The sequence below is a fragment of the Zootoca vivipara genome, chromosome 2 (assembly GCF_963506605.1).
Source record: "Zootoca vivipara chromosome 2, rZooViv1.1, whole genome shotgun sequence".
In the NCBI taxonomy this organism is placed as follows: domain Eukaryota; kingdom Metazoa; phylum Chordata; class Lepidosauria; order Squamata; family Lacertidae; genus Zootoca; species Zootoca vivipara.
This window is the reverse complement of record NC_083277.1, coordinates 115,624,904-115,647,890: the sequence shown is the minus strand read 5'-3', so window position 1 is coordinate 115,647,890 and position 22,987 is coordinate 115,624,904. Positions and strand designations below refer to the sequence as shown.

The window sequence follows — 22,987 nt, the reverse complement described above, 5'->3', positions numbered from 1 at the left end:
CTTCTGAAGAAACCTGATTATATAGAAGCTGATACTGTGCAAGAGGCTGTTCCCCTTAAAGGCTGCATTTCACTTATATGATGTAACAACAGCCTTTGCCTCAATTAGTACAGCTTGTAATTTTTGTGCTATCTTTCTGCTGGCTTCTGCGTTCATTGAAAAGAAGCTGAATTTTATAATTATGTTTTCCTTCCTGAAGATGATGTGAAGGTAAAAGGTAAAAAGGTAAAGGACCCCTGGACGGTTAAGTCCAGTCAAAGGCGACTATGGGGTTGCGGCGCTCATCTCACTTTCAGGCCGAGGGAGCAGACGTTTGCCCACAGACAGCTTTCCAGGTCATGTGGCCAGCAGGACTAAACCGCTTCTGGCGCAACGGAACACCGTGACGGAAACCAGAGCACACAGAAACGCTGTTTGCCTTCCCACCGCAGCGTTACCTATTTATGTACTGGCACCGGTGTGCTTTTGAACTGCTAGGTTGGCAGGGGCTGGGACAGAGCAATGGGAGATCACCCCGTCGCAGGGATTCGAACCGCCAACCTTCTGATCAGCAAGCCCAAGAGGCTCAGTGCAGTACCAGGTTGATGTATAAGCTAAACAAGCTATAATTCAGGTCCCCACTCTCTTGGGGTTCCCCCCCCAAAAAAACTATAAAAAAACTGGTTGTAGATTTGCAAAATATAAGATAAAAAACAAATAAAACGTGTGCTGCTCTGGTTCGCCAGAAGCGGCTTAGTCGTCCTGGCCACATGACCTGGAAGCTGTACGCCGGCTCCCTCAGCCAGTAAAGCGAGATGAGCGCCGCAACCCCAGAGTCGTCTGCGACTGGACCTAACGGTCAGGGGTCCCTTTACCTTTTTAGGTCCACAAATTACCATATAGCATATATTCAACACACAAAAAACAGCGACAATTTGTTGTTGATAAAAGCCAGCTGGACATATAAAGGGCCCCGTTACCTTCAGTAGCTTAGGGCTTCATCAAACCTAAATCCGGCCCTGGCTCAGTGGTTTAGAGCACAATGCCACCCGCATCCCTAAAGATGATGTGAGTCACTTAAATCACTAAGAAAAATATGGGCTTTGTTCCCATACAGCTGTTATGCAACTGGCCATTACTGGTAGAGCTCAGTGGTTACCAACAGCACAAAGAGGAAACACCCTTCCAAGAACATGAGCTCCTGTCTTACAAAGAAAACCAAATCTGAGTGTTTGGTTGTAAATAACAATAGCCTGAAGTTCCCTAATGCTTGTACTGCAATAATACAATGTGTGTACACAAGGTAAGGGAATGAATGGGCACAAGTTGTCTATCAAAGATGAGAACACATAGAAGCCACATTTCAGTCTCTTTGGAAAGGAGTTCTATGGTTAGACAAGGCCAAGTGTTCATTTTGCTCAGGCAGTGGATTTTACATGCCTTTAAAGGCAGATAAGCAAGAGAGGAACCATTAGACCGATTTGGAAGTAGGGATGCTTGAGAATTCAACTTCTGTTCATTCTGATGCAAACTGATTCAGGTTGCTTTTGGATAACTGATAACCTGTTATTGTTGAGCAGCATACCTGCTTGAGAGGGAAAATCCCTGCCCTGCTGTACCCCTCCTGGTGCCACGCTGCCCTGCTGTGCCCCTCCACTGCCTCCCACCCCTCAAATATTTTATTGAGGAGGGTGAAGACCCTTCGGCTCCTAGGAGTTGGCTCCTATGTTCAGCAGCGTAGGAAGATGGGGGTGGTGAGGGCACACCGCCCCAGGCAGCGCAACCCCTGGGGCGCTATCGCGGCTGCCCCTGCCCCCGCAGATGGCATGCCACACCCCCAGAACGCCCGCCACATCACGGGGGGCAGCGCGCCTGCTCTCCACCTCCGGTGGCGGAGCTGCCTATGTTCCAGGGGCCACATAGCAGGAGTAGGTGGGTGAAGCCAGGGGCAAAAAAGGGCAAGGCAATGGATATGGTTCTTGCCTTTCTAGAGTAGGCTACATTCCAGCCATGCAATAGTTTCCACCTCCATGTGCAGGCAAGCAAGAGGCATTAATACAGTTGAATGACATATTCTGAGGTCCAGTGCCAAGGGCCTTCTGGCGGTTCCCTCACTGCGAGAAGCCAAGTTACAGGGAACCAGGCAGAGGGCCTTCTCGGTAGTGTCACCCACCCTATGGAACGCCCTCCCACCAGATGCCAAAGAGAAAAACAACTGCCAGACTTTTAGAAGACATCTGAAGGCAGCCCTGTTTAGGGAAGCTTTTAATGTTTGACAGACTATTGTATTTTAATATTTTGTTGGAAGCCGCCCAGAGCAAATGTACTCAAGGTGGTTGTGGTGAGGGGGTGGTGAGGGGTATGACACAGGTGACCTGGTGAGGCCTTAAAGAAAGTCCCAAGGACTGGGAAAAAGAAGCCTGGAGGGTAGAACACTCACCCTAAATGATTCAAATAAACCAACTGGGAGATTTCAATTACCAGCTTGTAGCAGTGATTTGACTCTACACAATTATGTTCACAGGGCTGGAAAACTTATTTCTTTCTAATAGTCTACAACATTTCTGCAAAATGACTTAAGGGCAGGATGGAGGGAAACAACATCCCTTGAGAGTATTCCTCGAAGAATGAACTAGGGTGATGTACGCTTTTCAAGAATGCATTCGGAAAGAAAGCATCCTTTGCCAAGAAACCTTCATGCCCAGAATTTCTGTGTTGACCTCCCCTTTTCATATAAAAGATCTGCAACACAAAAAATATGGTAAATCAATGCTGCCTGGGAATCAGAGAGGGCCTGATAATTAAAACAGGCAGGCAGGAGGGAAGTCTCAGTGGTAGAGTGGTAGAGGCAGGCAGGAGGGAAGTCTCTGAGTGGTAGAGGAAGCTATACATCTGTCAGGTGTTTGCACAGAGTAGCAGGAAAAGGAGATAGCCATGGATTGCTTTGCATGGTTCAATTGCCGCCACATTCAACAGTCCAGAAAGGAAGACTGGACACAGCTGGCATTGCACTCACCCCACTTCTCAGAGCGGAGAGAAGTTCCAAGACCATAGTTCTTACTCTCCCGTTGGAAGGAGGTCAATGGAAGCTTATTCGCGTTTTACACTATTTGCTCTTATTGGTGTTTCGTGATGTTTGTATTTATTTACAAATGTACAGACAGAACAGGGGCGTGGGTGGCGCTGTGGGTTAAACCACAGAGCCTAGGGCTTGCCGATCAGAAGGTCGGCGGTTCGAATCCCTGTGACGGAGTGAGCTCCTGTTGCTCGGTCCCAACTCCTGCCCACCTAGCAGTTCGAAAGCATGTCAAAGTGTAAGTAGATAAATAGGTACTGCCAGGGCCGGCCCTATGGCAAGACAGCTGCGCTGCGAAACGGGGCGGGGGGGGGTGCGCCGGAGGGTTCTTCGCACCATGGCGCCAGATATGCTCAAGATGGCCCTGGGTACCGCTCCGGCAGGAAGGTAAACAGTGTTTCCGTGCGCTGCTCTGGTTTGCTAGAAGCGGCTTAGTCATGCTGGCCACATGACCCAGAAGCTGTACACCGGCTCCCTCGGCCAGTAAAGCGAGATGAGCGCCGCAACCCCAGAGTTGTCCGCGACTGGACCTAATGGTCAGGGGTCCCTTTACCTTTACAGACGGAATGTAGATGGAGACACTGCTTAAACATAGCAACAGTTGGCCAAAACCAACTTGTCCCCACATCAGGTGCGGAATTCTACATAGAATTGGGTATGTGAGTGGGAAATGAGGTCTGCTTGCCCAATCCTCCCCAGGATCAGGTAGCACCCTGAAAATACTGGAAGTTATGAAGGCCGCAGTTACGTGCGCAAAGCAGCAAAGGGGCCATGGGGCATGTTTTTAGCCTCATCCCATCATGTGCTCAAGTGTAACTTTTTATTTTTATTTATATCTTAACATTTATGCACTGCTTGGTTTTTTTTTTTAAAAAAACAACCACCCCAAAGCAGTTTGCAAAAAGCTAAAACAAGAAATTCAAGAAGACACAACTATACTTTAAAACATGCAAAAGTGGAAATGTTAAAACAGATTAAAGTTAGGTTCTACACCGAGAAGCCCATTCGTGTTAAACTTAGAACCTCGGTAGCCCTACTGATAGCCCTACTGACAGAAAATGTAAGATGAAACTGACCCCATTGGGAAAGACTCACCCCTCCCAATTAATGGAACCAGTTCTCTGACACACACTCCCTCTTTCTGCCTGGCTCTCCTAGAGGGAAGCTGCTTTAAAATGGGCTGACAGTGAGAGCAGAAGAAGTACTGTATCACCCAGCGCAATGAGTAGGCTTCCACTGGGTGGGAAAAGGAAAGGAACTGTTGAACTTATGCCCAGCTTCCAGGCTTCCCATGGTTGGCCCCTGTGAAAGCAATAAGACAGCAACATTGCAGCTGATGTTCGGGGTTGGTGGTCCTACGACGGCACCCAGAGTGTAACAAGGACTGAGAGATTGCCCGGGGGGGGGATGGGGGGCTCGTTTAATCTCACTGTAAACAAGTGGTACAGTGACAATAAAGCATTTATTATTATTATAGATGCTATGATCCAGCAGGGCACTCACATTTCCTGGTTTCCGCAGCTCCCAGTGTCCCCAATAGCTGAAAATCCAACTCTCTCTCTCTTGGATCTACAACACCACCTCCTCTCAGCCGAGGGTCCAATACTAAATCCCTACTTCAGGCATGTAGGACATCTTCACTCCATGCAACCCCCAAAGTGTCAAGTCCAAAAGGATCAAACCTTCTTCCTAGAAGAAGAATCTGCTGGCCTCAGCTAGAAAACTGGGTATTGCTTTGTGATAGTTGTTGGGGAGGTTCTTCTCTCTTCTGCAGGTCCTGGGCTGCTCAAAATGGTACCACTAGCAGAGGGAGGCATAGGGAAGTGTGGGAGGTTGGGGGGGGGGGGTTAGAGGGATGTTTCTACGTCCCTCCAGTCCTCTGACACTGCTGCCACTGCATCCCTACTGCCATAGTGTCATTGCTCCTCAGCCCCGTCCACATCAGCCTCTGGAATTAACTCTCACCCCAGGACATTTCTGTAAGTTTTTGTAAATGTGTTTCCAATAAGACCTCCATATGTCTACAATCAGTTGCCAAGCATGTTCTTCTCAGCTATAAATAATAGTTACAACTTTGCAAATACCGTTAAGCTTCATGTGCCTTAAAAGAGAGAGAGAGAGAGAGAGAGAGAGAGAGAGAGAGAGAGAGAGAGAGAGAGAGAGAGAGAGAGAGAGAAGAGAGAGAGATTATGTTCCATTGCTAGAACACTAAACTTTTACCACGTTTTGGGAGCCCACCTTTTTTGTTGCTGTAAATTATACACAATCAGTTTTCCCCTATTTGTAGAATATCTCCCCCCCCCCCCCGGGGGAGGCTCATCTTTGTCACATATCTTCAGGTGCCAAGCAAAAACCTGCCTCCTCTCTTTGCCTACCAGCAAATGGAAGACACCAGTTTAAATTGATTGCCACATGTTGAAGGCAGATCTGGTTCGGAAGTCCTAGTCCAGGCACCCCCAAACTGCGGCCTTCCAGATGTTTTGGCCTACAACTCCCATGATCCCTAGGTAGCAGGACCAATGGTCAGGGAAGATGGGAATTGTAGTCCAAAACATCTGGAGGGCCGAAGTTTGGGAATGCCTGGACTAGGAGGGATTACACCAGAGGCTAATCGCAGCACATACAGAGGGCTTTAAAAATGTTTTTATATGATGGACTTGCACAAGACCTCTTTAACGCTCTTGTCCAAATGGGTAAATATCACTCATGCATAAGACGTTGTGATGGAAGAGGTTGAGCCTTGAGGAGTGAGCCTCGAGTTCTTCTAACCATTCTTTACCATTAGTGTGAACAATGTACTGTATTTTCAGTACAAGTTGGAATCCCTTTTGAAAGTATTATTTTTAAAAATTCAACATTGCACTCTTCCAGGACCCCGGTTTTTCTGAAGAGAATAGAACATGCCATACCATGTGGCTGTGAAATACTTGCCAATGCAATTAACAGCTTCATTAATTGGAAACAGACATCTAGCGACTGCATGAATCACTATCAGTTACATATCAAAATCCCCCCCCCGTGTGACTGTGCTTCCAGTAAACAAGAGCTGCCTGACACTTTATCAATGCCACATAAATGAAAAGAAGAAGCAGGAGTTGGTTCGGGGAAGGTGCCTTGACCCACCCCTTTGCACCCTCTCCCCATCTTTTTCTCACATCCGTTATGGTGGCATGGCCACCCAAATAGCAATGATTTGGTTGACCAAGGTGGCACTGAAGTTCCTTTTGGTTTTACCCCACCTTTGTTGCACCCTGTGGTGCTGCTATTCCTGTGAGTCCTCAAGGAGCTTCCTGCGGGCATGGTTTGTGCTCCCTCAGTGCCCTGGTTGTGAGATGACCAGGGTAATTGAAGCAGACACTCTAAGCATCCTCTCGCCCTAACACGAGCTCATTCAGGCCTGTGGTTTCTTGGGGACCTGGGGGTGATGACAGGTGGGATGTTGGCTAAAACGCGGCTGGTGGAAAACTCAGAGCCAATCAGCCTTCTTTGCCATATTCAAGGCAGGAAAGAACCAATCATTCTCCCCACTGCATTCTTGTAGGGTGTATAAACGTGGCAGTTTAAACGGGATTCAATATGTGTGCATGTTTTTTGTTTTTGCATTTTGATATGCCAGACTTGCACAAAACAGTGGGTTAAAAAAAAAGTGTGTTGCGACTGGTCCAACCCCAAACTCAAGAAGGAGCACCTCGTTAACAGAAGTAGGGGGTGAAGTGACAGATGGCACCCCTTGCAAAACAACCTGTGGGAACTTGAACAGACTAGCTATGAATCACAAAATGCCTGGTATGAATCTGATCACTGCTGTGAATTCCCTAGTGATCCCCTCTCTCATCTTCAGTCTCCTCTCCATTTTGCAACATGGGGGATAATAATACAGTACTGACAAACCGGGCAGTTGTGAAGATTATACTTAGACAAGTTATGTAAACTGCTTTGAATACTTGAAAGCACAATGCAAATATTAAGGGGCGGGGTTTTTTAAAATTGTAGAATATTCAATTATGGTGTTTAGACAAAAACAAATAAATTGACATCTAAACAAGACTTAAAATGGGAGAGTAGAAATATGGAAGAGGGGGGTGGGTTAGGGTGTTTGAACCACAAATATAGTGGATGGTCAACTAGTACGATGCAAAAGTCTCAAGAAAATCCGATAAAATGTTCTTGTATTTCCCTTCTTTGCAATCTTGTCAATCAATGCATGGCCAGTTCAAACAGGGACAGGGGGTGCAAATCATTAACTTCTCATTCCAGTGTTGAAACACCATGCATTTGGCTGACGTTGATTCATGACCCATGGCTTGGTGCTAATTCCCTCTATTATTGGGGAGGTAATTCAACAAAGCATGCACATCTTTGAAATGTAGTAAGGTTTCCAGGACCAAAATGGATTAGCAAAACTTCACCCCTAAATGTGCTTGCAACCAGGCAGCTCCACATCATGTTGGTAAGGGACACCATTTCTAGTATCTGAAATGTTATTTTTTGTTGCATGATGACACACATACTCCAGTCAAGGGATGACCTTTTGATACATGAAAGTGTCGGGGACCGCTGCATAGATTGCATGGCCATTCGAAAACCCTGTTTCCCTTACTATTTATTGGCAGATGGGATGTGGGACTTAGTCAAGCCATTACACATCTCAGTCTCACACATAAGCATCCCATCTGTAAAAAGTTAAAACAGAAGTTATCTTCGTTTGATTAAATCATTGGTTGATCATCCGGGCCTTTTAAATATGTTTGTGGGTGTTATTGTTTTGTTGCTGTTATTATTTATGTATTTCCTTTTTTATGCCCTGCAATTTTTGGATGAAACGAGGCATATAAATTTAATAAAATACAGTGGAAGCTCGGTTTATGAACACCTCGGTTTACGAATTTTCGGTTTACGAATGCTGCGGTCCCATCTGGAACGGATTAATTCACTTTCCATTACTTTCAATGGGAAAGTTCGCTTCAGTTTATGAACGCTTCAGTTTATGAACAGACTTCCGGAACCAATTACACCCATGCTTCGGGTTAAGTACGCTTCAGGTTGAGTACTCCGCAGACCCATCTGGAACGGATTAATCCACTTTCCATTACTTTCAATGGGAAAGTTCGCTTCAGTTTATGAACGCTTCAGTTTAAGTACTCCGCAGACCGTCTGGAACAGATTAATCCACTTTCCATTACAGTACTTTCAATGGGAAAGTTCGCTTCAATTTATGAACGCTTCAGTTTATGAACAGACTTCCGGAACCAATTGTGTTTATAAACCGAGGTACCACTGTAGTAATATCAAAGGCGGAATTAAAAAGAAATGGCAGCAGAGAGGAAACCAGGCTGCATTGGGTGATTCGGAAATGAGAGATGAGGTGTATGTCTGTGTTTTTCTCTGTGTGTAAACATACACATACTGTTCTACCGGTAGCAACCTCACACCCAGCAGTGCTTGGGAATGCTAAGAGAATCAGCACAGTTTTTGAAAGGTTCAGTCCGCCACCTTGATTCCAAAATGGGTGTTCCAATCTCATGCAAACATAGGTGAAAACCTGCTCTGTGATCTTGTTGTGATTCCTGCATTGCAGGCTGTTAGGAAAGAGGACCTCTGTCGGTAGAGCACGAGACTCTTAATTTTGCCCATGTTGGGCAAAATACTCCTGCATTGCCGGGGGGGGGGGCTAGATGACCTTTGGTGTCCTTTCCAGCCCTACAATTCTATGATTCTAAGAAATGATTTGAGCTGGAAGGGACCCCGAGGGTCATCTAGCCCAACCCCGTCTGCTATGCAGGAATCTCAGCTAAAGCATCCATAACAGGTGGCCATATCCAACTTCTGCTTAAATTTAAAAACTTCCAGGGAAGGAGAGGCCACCACCTCTCGTAGGAGTCTGTTCCGCTGTCGAACAGCTCTTGCCGCCAGGAAGTGCTGCAACTGCCAGAAAGGCAGCCCAAACGTCGCCATGGAAACAGGCAGGAGCGCGCCGGGCGCCGCTGGGCTGGCCCTTTAAGGCGGCGGGCGCGACGCGACGGGCGCGTCCGGGATGACGCGGGTCTCCCGCGACTCCTGTGCACTGGGTGCTCCACGTGGCTCCGGCGCTGTGATCGCGATGGAGGGGCCGGCGGTGGCAAAGGGGCCGCCGCCGCCGCCGCAGAAGCGCTTCTACCGGCAGAGAGCGCATTCCAACCCTCTGGCGGATCACACGCTGCGCTAGTGAGTGCGGGCGGGATAGGCAAACAGCAACAACCCCGCGATCGCCCCGATTCCGGGGTCCCACCCTCGCCGCCCGTTTCCTTAGGCTCCCCACGGGCTCATAGAGACGTCTATCCGCTTTGCCGGGCGCACCCCCGACCCTACCGTGCTGACGTGTTTTGCTGTTGAATTCCCTGGGGCTCCCTTCTGAGTGAGCCTACCGTGTCGAAATTCGCACATCTCGCCCCTTGACTCAGGGAATATGGACCCCATAGTGAGTCAGACCGCGCACTGGTCTGTTCGGGCCGGTGTTGCCTCTTATGAATGGCAGAGGAATCTCCGCGGCTTTCCCAGTATGGCAACCGGAGTTGCTTTTGGGGGAGGGGATAAGGAACCTTGGGGGGGGGCGTTCTGCATGGAAAACATGGGCCACAGGTCTGGCTTACCTGCTTCTTGGGCACACGTTTTCATGATCTCTCTCATTTCTGGGGGAATCTAACCTTCCAGGTGTTGTTTGACTCCCCTCAGGCAGGCCAGCAATATCTTGGGGTGGGTGGGTGGGGGCCTCTGGTTCTCCATCCCTGCTCTAGAGTTTATATTCATCAGTGACAGAATGTCTTGGCTCACCTCTCTTCATGGTGAACTGTGAGATGATGGCACTGCAATCCTATACATGTTTGCTCAAAAGCAAGCCCCATTGAATTCAGCTGTAATGGTCTGATTCTGCTTAGAAACAGGCCTCCTTGATATCAGTGGCCTGGCTGGCACATAACACTTCATTATTGTTCAGCAAACTGCAACTTGTCCCACAAACTGTGGTTTGTTTCTCCCAAGTTTGTCCTGTTTTGTCTTGTGTCTTTTTAATTTGGTGAGCATCTGGGGTGGGTTGGCCAACCAAACTATGGACAAGGAAGAGTGCTGTGTTCACACCTAATGCCAAGCCACAGTTTAAACAAGCTAAGGTGTGTAAGCCAACATCAATCCGTCACTTCAGATCATGGTTTGATTTGGGAGTAGACAAACCATAGTTAAGCTGCTGGGCAAGGTTTGCAAGTAAACCTAAAGCATCATTTATGTAACTTTAGTTTAATAAGCTGCGGCTTTATGTTATATGGGAACCAGACCAATGGGACTTGCTTCCAAGTAAGGATACCTAAAGCTGCAATCTCATGCACGTTTATTTGGGCATATTGACAGTTGAACGAAAGAGCTCTGTGTATGTGTACATACGACTGAGGCAGCATATATTGTAGTCTGCAGCTCAGTTATGTCTTTACTTGAAGGTAAGCATCATTGCATTCAGTGGGACTTGCTCACAAGTTGTTGTTGTTGTTTAGTCGTTTAGTCGTGTCCGACTCTTCGTGACCCCATGGACCATAGCACGCCAGTCATTCCTGTCTTGCACTGCCTCCCGCAGTTTGGTCAAACTCATGTTCGTAGCTTCGAGAACACTGTCCAACCATCTTGTCCTCTGTGGTCCCCTTCTCCTAGTGCCCTCAATCTTTCCCAACATCAGGGTCTTTTCCAAGGATTCTTCTCTTCTCATGAGGTGGCCAAAGTATTGGAGCCTCAGCTTCACGATCTGTCCTTCCAGGGAGCACTCAGGACTGATTTTCTTAAGAATGGATAGGTTTGATCTTCTTGCAGTCCATGGGACTCTCAAGAGTCTCTTCCAGCACCATAATTCACAAGTTAATGCTCACAAGTTAAGCGTGCCTTAATACAATTCATGTACAAAGCAATTTCCGGTGACGGTAATTTCCGCTGACATCAATGGAACTTGCTTCCAAATAATTGTGGTTAGAATTTGACTGTAGTCCCCTAAATTTTATTGTCTGGACCTCCCCCCACCCCTTCCAGATGGACAAATTGTCATTTTTTCTTGTTTACGACATAAGTCTTTGGAATGTTTCTGGAGATGCAAATCATGGGAATATTTATCTGTGTCAACATTATATGATGCATGCCAGCCCTGACTCCTTGCCCGATTCAGTTTTTGAAACCTGTAATAAATTGTGTCCCACAGAAGTTGTTCCTCATGGTTGCCTCTTGGAAAAACAGCCATTGCTGCTTCATACCAAAATACTAGGTTTATAATCTGATAACTATAGTATATAACAACAATGCAGGTTGCATATCCACCATGCATTTAAAGTACATTGCTCCCCCTCAGAGAATCTTGGGAACTGTAGTTTACCCCTCACAGAGTTACAATTCCCAGCACCCTAAACAAACTATAATTCTCTCTCTCTCTCTCTCTCTCTCTCTCTCTCTCTCTCTCTCTCTCTCTCTCTCTATATATATATATATATATATATATATATATATGGGGTGTGTGGGTGTGTGATCATGTACTTTAAATGTATGGTGTGTCTGCAGCCTTAGTCTGCAATCTCTATTTTCCACTTTTTCTGTCACCCCTTTGTTTGTGTAAATTACCTTGCTTGGTGCAGAGTTCTGGAGATGGCTTGCCACTATTTTGTGACATTTTAGTTGGTCTTAATAAATGAATTGCCCAACTTCAAGGTTTTTTGCCTCATATGTACCAATACAGGTATTACCTTGGGTGGTGGTTTTTCTAGGGTCAACATATAATTACGGTTCTTCACTCTTACTTCATGAAGTCCTCCGGTTTCTTTCCTGATAGTCCTGCCAAGCCTGAAGAAATGGACTGGTCAGAGATCTACCCGGAGTTTTCCCCCCCTTTAACTGCAGACGATCAACATGATGACCTGAAGGATGCAGAAGAGAGAACTAAGCCTGCGTCTCAAGTAGAGTTTGCTGATATCGGCTGCGGTTATGGGGGCTTGCTTGGTAATTTTCCCCAATGAGAGTTAGCTGATGGTTAAGGTTTCTCTATGGGTTACAAGCCTGTAAAAGACTATAAAACAATCCTTTTTGAATGCTTTCCTTCTCTCCCTGGTCTGTGACAGCTGTTTATCCAGGAACCATGGTAGGAGGGAGGAAGCGGGAGAGATTGGACAAATAAGAGAGTATTTTTTTCCTTCCTTTGCCTTTTGCAGGGTTTCAGGGGTTTTTCCTGGGGTAAAAATTCTGTGGTCAGGAATGCATTAGAAATTTCCCCATAGGAATCAGTGGAAATCATTGACTTGTTATGTGAATGCTTGCCTAACAAAAGATTTCCTGAGAACGCATCGTGCTTTGGATAGTGAAACCCTGTGCATTTTGTTGTGTTGCAGTTGGAATTCTATACTATAAAATACAATATATGAGAAATAAAAGAAATGATGGAAACACAATTGAAAACCATACACAATGCATTACAATGGCTACAACAGGCAGAAAAAGCGTTAAGTGGTCTGCCAATCCATCTGCAGTTTTCAAGGGGTCTGTGTAGAACACATTTCAGTTAGAGCTTCCATTCATGCTGGAGGAAAGAAAGCAAATGGGGTGGATGCTGGCAGTATTTTCTTCATTTGTAACTGGTGGTAGTGTAATTCAACAGCCTGAGAATTGCCAGCCTTCATTTGAAAAAGCAAGTGTACAGTCCTCATGGATGTAAGGACAAGCTTCAAAAGATGCAGGCTGTGACTGATGAAATATTGGAACCTGGGGGTTCTACTAGTGATCAGGTAGCAGACAGCTCTTTTTATCCTTTCTCACGATCAGTAGAAGCAGAATAAATTATTGAGATGGCGACACATCTGCTTCATTTGGCAAACAGATGCTCGCCGTGGAATTCCCAGTGAGAAATGTGTCATTAAGCATGAATAGGCCCTGGCTATTACGAAGACCATTGTCTATATTTTTAAAATTCATTCTTGCTGATTCACAGTGATTGGAAGGTGATGGATTGATTTCTACTGTGGTGTTTTCCTTTTAACGAGGGCGGCTATCATGCGATAGTCTGTGTTTATAAAGAGTCATGATCTGCCGGTTATCTACATTAAAAAAAACCACACCCTTTACTCAGGAAATAAGCTTGCGGCAAGTTTTCCCCATGATAAATTGTCACTCCTTGACCATCTTGTGAATCCACAGACAGGAATGTGTTGGATGGAGGTAAAAAGAACCACCTGTTGAATGGCTGTGAATTAAAGGCTGAATTCTTTGTACTGCAATCTGAATTGAAAGTGAGTCCCACTGAATTCAGGGAAGTTGCAGCCCCCTCCTTTGCATGGAAATGATGAGTTTGGTGACACTCACTTCCCACTGCAATCTTATCTCCTAGCCACAAAAGGGCCTCTAGGATTGAGTCTTCGTTCATAAGTGTCTCCGGATGTTTTGGACATCTGTGCTGACTGGGACTGATAGGCGTCCAAAACATCTGGAAGGCAGAAAGTTGGGGAAGTTTGCCCTCCATGAAACTAAGGCTGCAGTTCTGTGTGTGCTCTTCCCTGGGAGCAAGCTAGGCTGAACACATCTGGACTGCTTTCCAAGTCGGCCTGCATAAGACCAGGCTTGCATAATCCTACACGCACTTCCTTGTGCGTTAAGTTCCACTGAAATTAGTGGGATTTACTTCCAAGGAAATACGCATGGGATTGTGCTGTGTGCCTCAATCGGTGCCACTCCCTGTGCTTAAATTCATTGCTGGCCATTCTTGTTTTTTGTCTTTCTCTCTTAACGCTGAAATTTAAACGGTAAGTTTTGCAAAGCATCATCTGAATCAGTGTTTCCCAACCGTGTGCCTCCAGCTGTTTTCGGACTACAATTCCCATCATTCCTGACCACTGGTCTTGCTGACTAGGGATGATGGGAGTTGTAGTCCCAAAACATCTGGATGCACAAGGTTGGGAAACAGTGATCTAAATAATGTTTTGCTATTATTATTTATTATTATTATTAATTTCTACCCCGCCCCTCTGGCAGGGTTTCCCCAACCACTCTGGGCGGCTTTCAATAGAGCATTAAAAACAGAATAAAACTTCAAACATTAAAAAATTCCCTAAGCACTGGAGGTAGCCAACCCGGTGTCCTCCAGTTTTTTGGGGACTACAGCTCCCAGCATCCTTGGCCTCTCCCCATGTTGAGTGGGGCTGATGGAAGTTGTAGTCCAAAGAATCTGGAGGGTGCCACTTGGGCTACCCCTGCCTTATGCAATAACAGTAAAGGCGCACACGGAGAACGTTGAGAGTGCTACAAAAAGTGGACCATAGCCTGTTTTGGGTGGACTTCCCCGCTCCTGGTAGATTCCTGCAAAAAGTGCTAAACTTTGTAGACCTTGCTCTGCTCTAGCAAGACACTCCTATGTTCTTAAGTGAGAGGATATAGCAAGCTCATACTCTGGTTAATTATGCTGTTTTCTATGAAGAGATTTTCACATCATGTGTCCTTTGCTGTGGAAATTTGAATCATATTTGCTGACCATCAGAATTCTAGTAAAGAGATTATGAGTAGGCCTTCTCTTGGCAGGCCTGGTCCTAGCTATGCTTACTGAAGAAGGAAGTCCCATACTGTATATTTCTGTAGACTTCTAAACAGAGGACTGATGCAAAGACTGTGTGAGAAAAGGAAGTTACTGTAAGTCTAGCAGAGGGGTTAGAAAGCATCTCTGTGGCTTTGAAATGTGGAGTTGCAGGGGGAGCAGGGAGATAAAGCATCTTTGACTTTATGGCCACCTTGTGCTGATTTTATTGAACAAGATTTATATATTGATTAATCAACCAAAAACAACCCTCTGTCCTCTTAAGTTACTGGCTGCTTGTTCTCTTTTACAGTTGCGCTGTCTCCCCTGTTTCCCAAGACTTTAATGCTGGGTCTGGAAATCCGAGTGAAGGTCTCCGATTACGTGCGGGACAGGATCCAGTCTCTGAGAGCATCTCACCCCGGGCAGTTCCAGAACATTGGCTGCATCCGCAGCAATGCTATGAAACACCTGCCCAACTTTTTCCGCAAGGGGCAAGTGAGTTTCTAAAGAGTGTCGCGTGGAAAAAGCAATCTCTCCCCATTCAGAATTTTAAAAATTATTTGTGTACACACTTTTAAAGACGCCTGCATCACTTCCGCCCTGGACATTTGAGGTTCTCGCTATTTCCTCTGAGAGAGAAACCTCTGTCATCCTGATTAGGGATCTTTAGGGTAGATCCTTGTGTTTTTTTAAAAAAAACATCCCACACAAAATGTCCTGTCAGACTGTTGGTGATGTCTATCACAGAGATGAGGAATCTATGGCCCTCTGGCTGTTGCTGGACTCTGGCTGTGTACACATCATGTATTTAAAGTACATTTAAAGCATGTGGCTTTCCCCAAAGAATCGTGGGAACTGTAGTTCACCCCCTCAGCGCTACAGTTCCAGCAACCCTTAAGGGACCCCTGACCATTAGGTCCAGTCGTGACTGACTCTGGGGTTGTGTGCTCATCTCGCATTATTGGCCAAGGGAGCCGGCATATAGCTTCCAGATCATGTGGCCAGCATGACAAAGCCGCTTCTGGCGAACCAGAGCAGCACATGGAAACGCCGTTTACCTTCCCGCTGTAGCTGTACCTATTTATCTACAGCAGTGTTTCCCAACCAGTGTGCCTCCAGATGTTTTGGGACTACAACTCCCATCATCCCTAGCTAGCAAGACCAGTGGTCAGGAATGATGGGAGTTGTAGTCCCAAAACATCTGGAGGCACACTGGTTGGGAAACACTGATCTACAGTACTTGCACTTTGACGTGCTTTCGAACTGCTTTCGTCCCACCAGCAACCCTTAACAAACTACAAATCCCACAGTTCAGGGATGTTGGGAGCTGTAGTTCAGCAACATCAGGAGGCCCATAGACTTCTCATCCCTGCTCTAGTCTAATGGTTCACCAAGGATTCACTGAGCTCCTCCCCAGCTGTGCTGCCCAAGGTTTTGTTTAGCTGGTGGTGCATCCAGAGCTTCATTTTGGAGCTTTCTGCAGGCAGAATGTGTGACCTCCCGCTGAGTGCCAGTCTCGTTCCTTTGGGGATGGTAGGGAGACAACAAAGGCTTTGTTGGCCCAGGATATTCCATAGCCAGGCCAAATGCAGATTAGGGGTTATGTTTTAATTTGCAGGCTGCTGACAGGCCAACTTCTTCCATTCCTTCTGGTGGTGAGGCATCTCTCTCTTGTTCTTTTTTTGCATAAAATCCAGCTGCGCAAAATGTTTTTCCTCTTCCCCGATCCTCATTTCAAGAAGACGAAGCACAAATGGAGGATTATCAGCACCACTTTGCTGGCAGAATATGCCTACGTTCTGCGTGAGGAGGTGAGTGCATTGCTTTCAAGGGTGCTGTAGCCTCCTCCAAGCCTCTTTCGACAGGAAGGGCATCAAGTTTGTTTGTGTGACGCTTTTCTGTGGCAGAACCGTGCTCAGAGCAGTTCACAAGCAACCTTACGGAATAAAATATAGCAACTTTTCAAGGCAAAAACGAAAAAGAGAGACCATTTAAGCAAAAAGCACACTGATATCAATAGGGCAAACAAACATCTCACATTAATAAACACTGAAACAGTGCCTGACAATAAAATGCAAAACATTTTTCATCTACTGCAAGGGCAATAGTTTGTTTGTTTTTTTGCAACCTCTTCCACATCTCTGTGGTGGTCATTTGCGGTCTAAGGAGTGCGGGGAAAGAAGCAGTAACTTTTGCTCTTATTACTTTGCATACACAGCCAGGCATCCAGTGTGGGGATCCTGTGGCCTGCCAGACGTTGCTGAACTACAACTCCCATCAGCCTCAGTGAGCATTGTCAGTGGCTGGGAATGATGGCCATTGTAGTTTAGCAACATCTGTCGGTTTGCATTTCTCAGTGCAGAAAGTATTGATCTGATGTGTAGAGATCTTTCCTATTCTAATTAATTCAAGAGGGTTCTGAAAGCTCCGTGTGAAAGAAACAAGCAGAAGGTTCATGATGTTTGGGTTATACCGGTACCTTCAGAGAAGCTGAGTACAGCTGACTTAAAACTGGTTCTCTTATCTCTTCTGTTAAGAAGATCATGCTGGCTATAAAAGTAGGGCCAGAAGGAGCCTGGGTTTCACTTTCACCTATCTCTCTTCCTTCTGATGTGGTAGTCTGTACATAGATAGTGTTAAGGTTTAGTCTTCTTATAAGTTATTGTAAGTTAAGTCTGCTGCAACTGGATTTCTTATGGGCAGTGCCAATCCTAAATGTATTGGATTTGTGACCATTGTGCTCACAAAGCTCTGCTGAATGAAATATTAATTGCCTCTGGTCTATTTTTTTGGGGAATCCTGCAACAAGTTTTAAGTTTTTACTCTGTTAACTATACATTGGAATCTGCCCTGGGTCAATATTGAATAGAATTCCATGACACTTTTCTGGATGACCTCTGAGAGGTGAGCTGCTACCAGGGCTGTCTTAAGCGCCCCAGGCGCCGTGGTGCGCTGGATCCCTCTGACGCCCCCGCCCCGTTTCCCAGCGCGGTGGGCGCAGCACAGCTGCCACAGGCGCTGCTGCGCGGCGGGCAGGCAGGCGCCGTGGTGCCCTGCGCCACCCAGGCCGGCCGTAGGGCCGGCCCTGGCCGCTACTAGCCAGAGTAGACAGGTAATCTGACCAGGTAATAAAGCAGCTACCTAGGATTGGGCTAGCAGTCCGTGAGACCTGGGAGCATGCCCTGGAACCACCCCAATCCCCAAGTATTTCTCCAGGACGTCAGGCTTCTGAGGCAGATTCGTGGGGGTTCTGTGGCAGCTGAGATTGGCAAGGGATGGGCTCCATGAAGAGGGACAGTGAAGGTTTCAGAGGTGCTTCTCTTGGGCTGCATTGCGCCACAGAGGTCTCTTGTCTAGACATTCCCTTCCACCTCAGCATTCCAAGAGGATGTGTGAACGGAGGAGGAATGTGCCTGCCCTCCAGCTTAGACGCCCTTCTGTGCTACGTCCGCCGATCCCGAGCACTTCCCGAGGGTAGGCCTTCCCAGATTAAGCTACGCCATCTTCGTACTCCAGAAATAATGACTCTCTTTTATCAAAACTCCAGGTGCATCATCATGCCCTGGGGCCTAGGGGAAAAACAAGGCGCTCTGGATCGCTTGGGAATTTCTCACTCCTAAGAATTAGGGAAGGGTGCGAATTAGTGCTGGAGGCAACACTGTTCTCCCAGCTCCTAGCAGGAGGCTTGTGCTGGCAAACTTCTTCGCAGCCGAGCACTGCGTCACTTCCAGCCCCTGGCAGCTTCTCCCCAGGGCACCCTGGCTGACTCTCCTTTCACCTACCGGGGGGGGGCGGGAAAGATGGGGAGCATCCTTGCCGCTTCTTCTTCTTGCGTCACCGCTTTTGGGGTTGGACACAAAAGGGAGCCAGTCTTTGTGATGAATCAGCACCAGGCCTCACCCAGAGTCAGCGTGAGTCACCCCACAACTCTCTAGGTAGCTTTCCCAAGGCTAAGGAGGAGCCTGGCACAGGGCGAGAGGTGGCAGTGCAACAGCGCCTTCAACAATCGTGACGGCTGCAATTGCTGAGCCCTAGGCTGCGGGGAAGTTGGGGCTTCGGAATACCCAGTAATTACTCCTTTTCGGAAATGAGCCTGAGATCCAACTTTGAACAGGAAGCTTTCAGTGGTTTGGGAATATCTTTTCCTGCTGAAAATCTTCCCCCCTCCGTTTGCATTGGATTATTTTGCCCCAACCCCAAATAGCAAACTGTTCCGGCTTCTATCCCATGTAAAAGGTAAAGGGACCCCTGACCGTTAGGTCCAGTCGCGGACGACTCTGGGGGTTGCGGCGCTCATCTCGCTTTACTGGCTGAGGTCATGTGGCCAGCATGACAAAGCCGCTTCTGGCGAACCAGAGCAGCGCACGGAAATGCCGTTTACCTTCCCGCCGGAGCGGTACCTATTTATCTACTTGCACTTTGACGTGCTTTCAAACTGCTAGGTTGGCAGGAGCAGGGACCGAGCAATGGGAGCTCACCTCCTCACGGGGATTCGAACCACCAATCTTCTGATCGGCAAGCCCAAGAGGCTCAGTGGTTTAACCCACAGCGCCACCCATGTCCCTTTCTATCCCATGTAGCGCTAAGCAATTGTCCCATCAACTTTCCTGCTTGCACAGTGGGACTTGCCCATTTCCACACACACACACACACCCCATAAGCACCGCCAGATCTGTCCTGGGGCTTTCTTCAACCCTCCAGATCAGATTTGGGGAGGCGGGGAGTCCCGTTACACAAAGGGAATAGAGAGGGTCCTCCGTGTCCTGCTCCTTGTAACATCTCCCTTCTCTCTCCCAGGGGCTCGTCTACACCATCACGGACGTGGAAGAGGTGCACAGGTGGATGGTGAAGCATTTCCAGGAACACCCACTTTTTGAGCAGGTGTCCTTGAAAGAACTGGTAAGTGCAAGGGAGCGGGCACATCCGTGCGAGTGGATCATCTCTGATGTAAGGGTTTTTTGCAGTTCCAGACAGGCTTTTGAAGCAACCTGCATGAAAACGTTTTGTAATGCTCCCAGCCTGCTCTCTTGGAATTAGGTCACCGCCCGATGAACTTCCAGGTTCCAGATATAGCCTCTGAGGAAACCGGTCCAGTGACACATCGGCACTTGCACTTGTAATCTTAACTTTCAGCACTTGTTGAAAGTATACAGACCTAAAGAGGAATAAAATGCAATAAACGTGTAAGGGATTGCTGGAGCCAAATAAATGCATAAAAGTTTCATGGCATAAATCTTACATGTGCATACCTAGAAGTCAGTCCTACTGAGTTGCGTGGGGTGTGTGCTCCTTGCTAAGTGTCCACAGGATTGCACCTTTCAACACAGATGTATAAAACAGGCCCAGAAGTAAAGTTATTAATCCACAGAAGTCTTTCTGCTGCACGTGTTCATTAACTTGTAGGGAAAATGAGAGAAATGTTCTGTTCTAAAGCTTCCCCACCCCGTCATCTGGGAATAGCTGGACTGATCCTGCCCCCTCCCTCCCCATCTTCACCCTGAGCCAACCTGTTCTTAGTTGCCCCGTAGTCCGAGCTCTGATGTACAGTCATACCTCGTGTTACGTTTGCTTCAGGTTTTGTGTTTCCGGGTTGCGGACTTCCGGGTTTCGCCGCTTGCGCATGCGCAGAAGTGCTAAATCATGCTTCGCGCATGGGCAGAAGCGCCAAATCGCATCTGCACAGACGCGACGCTTCAGCTTGCGAATGCTGCGGGTTGCGGACCTGCCTTCATCACGGATTACGGTCTCAACCCAAAGTTCCACTGTACCAGTTAAAGCAGATTAACATCACCACCCCAATGAAAGACCACTCCGCAGCAGCCCCCAAATTCTATAGAGCAGAAAAACAGTATGGATGTGTGCCGTTCCAGCGCCAATCGTTTAATACAGGGAGCGCCAAAAGTCATCAGTGTGAAAAGCCACAACTGAAAGCCGAATGAAATGCAGAGATGAAAAGAGCCTCAATGGTTTTAAGAGGACTAGCGAAATAAAAAGTCAGCAGCCAGCGAGTCTCTCTGGAGGAGGGCATTCCCCAACTGGAGGGGAGCCCTGCTTAAAAGGCCCTCTTCTGTTTCGCCACCGCTATCTCAGGTAGTGGAAATCCTTGAAGAAGTTCAGTTGTTGCCCCTTTACACTCTGTTGTGGTTAACATTTTTCAAGGTTGGCCCAAAAGGCCGGCGAATGTGCCCAAACTTGCCACAGATGCAGGCATAAAACTCTCTCGGACACAAACACACAACTCATCCACGTAGTGCAGGACTGAGGGGAGAGCTGTAAATTTCTTGGTGCACTGCTATCGTGGGACAATTTCCCCTTATGGGGGTGTATGTGCAGAAAATGCCTGGTGGAGGTAGGAGCCCAGTCTTCCCGCCCTGGTAAGGTCAAGGACCCCTGGACGGTTAAGTCCAGTCGAATTCCACTGTGGGGTGCTGTGCTCATCTCCATTTTCAGGCTGAGGGAGCTGGTGTTTGCAGACAGCTTTGGCATAGCAAGGTCTGTGCACCTTTTATTTCGCCCCTCCGTGCAACTTAGTGCTAGATGGGTAGTTCTGACTTTCACAGGGTGAAAAAGAAGTTCTCCCAGTGCTGTGTGTGTGTGACCGTCCTTTTTTTTAAATAAGCAACCACACCTCCTCCTCCTCTCCCAACAGGTGAATGATCCTATTGTCGGACTCCTGGACACCTCAACTGAGGAAGGGAAGAAGGTCCAGAGGAACGGAGGGAAGACCTTCCCGGCTGTCTTCCGGCGCATCAGGGACACCACACAGGAACAGGAAGGGGCAGGATCATGACCGGGGGATTTCCTGGGGCCTGAGAAAATTCACGTCGTCCCAACTCATGTGTCGAAAGGGAGGTGTTGGGGGCAGGGATTGCATCAAGCATGGGACGGACTCAACGCCTCTGGTCACGCTGGGGTCAGCCTTCTATTAATATTAACACAGCTGGGGATTCCCCTTCTGGGGTAACTCGGCTGAACAGTTGAGTAAGGGATTGCCTGGTTTGTTTGCTTCTTGTTTTGCCCGTAGAAGGACCCTGGTGCCTTGTCCCAGCTGTACTGGGGTAAGCATCAGCCCCACGTAGCAGGATGAGTGATCCCTGGAGGTTGCCTCCCACTCCATTGAACCATTGATCACTTTCATTTTGTGAATGAATAATAAACAGGAAGAAAGAACTATCAGACTCTATGAGTTGTCAGGCCCAGCCTAGCTGCTGAGCGACAGCAAGAGCTGCCCTTGGTTGGGCTCAGCCCTCAGCTCCCCATCCCCTTGCTATGAAGAGATCAGCTGGGCTAAGGCACCTAACCCCCAGTGCAGAGAGCCTAAGATGGGAGGGGTTCTGAAGCTTGTCAATCGCCTCTTTGGTCTTCTTGCAAGAACCATTCCTTCACTAATAGCCTAGATTGTAGGGAAATGACCGTAGTTGTTACCCATGTGAGTAGGATAGCTTCTGCACACTCAGCTTCTGTATCTTCCACCCAGGTGAGCAAGAATCATGACCAGAGTTCACTTTCCAGCCAGGCAAAGACACTCGAGGAGGTTGTGGAGCAAAGACTGTGGAGGCTGGGAGAGTTCCCATGAGCCAGACATAGAGGTACAGAGAGCTGCATTTGGCCACTGGGCCAAGTGGTTCCCTACCTCTGCATTTAGCTTATAGGGAGCATGTCATTGCAAAGGTACACTAGGATATGCCTCTGCCATGCATTAATAATTCACCCAAAGAGAAGTGTAACCTATAAATTAGGCAATATTTCTCAACTTACAAGTGAGGTGGCAGGATTCCCACCACTGGAAATCCTAAGCAGCTCCCATGGATTTTGCAGGTTTGTTAAAGAACCCAAACCATTTCAAGCTAGCATCCATAAGGGCCAGGAACTTGTTTTTGAAAGAATCAAAACCCAGGGTGCTCAAGCTACCGTGGAATTGGGATGAATCTTTCCCCAAGGTTCCTTTCTCTCGGTAAATACATCGTTTCCTACGGTGCATAAAAAGATCCCTAGGTATGGAACCTTTGCCATGGTGTGCTAATGAGTCATCGCCAATGGGTAATGCAAGGTGGATAGGCTGTGCACATTCACATTCCAAACTTCAGAGTTGCATAAGTTAAGCCTGAGTCATCCTCCCCCCCCCACTCATCTTGTAAGCTGAGCTGGAACACCCTGTTGTTTCTGCCCCAAGGGTGGTCTGCCTACTTGAGGATTTGAGGGCTGCAGATTGGAGAGGGAGGTGAACCTCCTTTCCTCGTTGCCAAGTAGCGCACAGGGGAACTTGGCAGTCTCGGGAACAGGACACATCCGGACTGGGATTTGAAGTCGCCTCCCTCCCTCCCCCCACCCAATGCTCCAGACATGAGAGTGTGTATCAGGCTGATTAAGAGGACCCA

The 22,987-nt window shown here is 47.5% G+C and overlaps 1 protein-coding gene across 3 annotated transcripts; it reads left to right on the top strand.

The window, feature by feature from the left end:
• The first annotated feature begins 7,391 nt into the window (after window positions 1–7,391).
• On the top strand, window positions 7,392–22,711 carry METTL1 (methyltransferase 1, tRNA methylguanosine). Of its 3 annotated transcripts, none has more exons than XM_035103009.2 (6): window positions 7,392–7,505; window positions 11,886–12,052; window positions 14,920–15,104; window positions 16,307–16,420; window positions 19,407–19,508; window positions 21,259–22,711. In XM_035103009.2, the coding sequence occupies exons 1-6, from the start codon at window positions 7,471–7,473 to the stop codon at window positions 21,397–21,399; spliced, it is 744 nt and encodes a 247-aa protein (XP_034958900.1). In that variant the 5' UTR covers window positions 7,392–7,470; the 3' UTR covers window positions 21,400–22,711. The 3 variants fall into 3 exon arrangements, with proteins under 3 accessions (XP_034958900.1, XP_034958896.2, XP_034958908.1); XM_035103005.2 differs by lacking the exon at window positions 7,392–7,505 and adding an exon at window positions 9,119–9,259; XM_035103017.2 differs by lacking the exon at window positions 7,392–7,505 and adding an exon at window positions 9,136–9,512.
• Window positions 22,712–22,987: the final 276 nt, after the last annotated feature.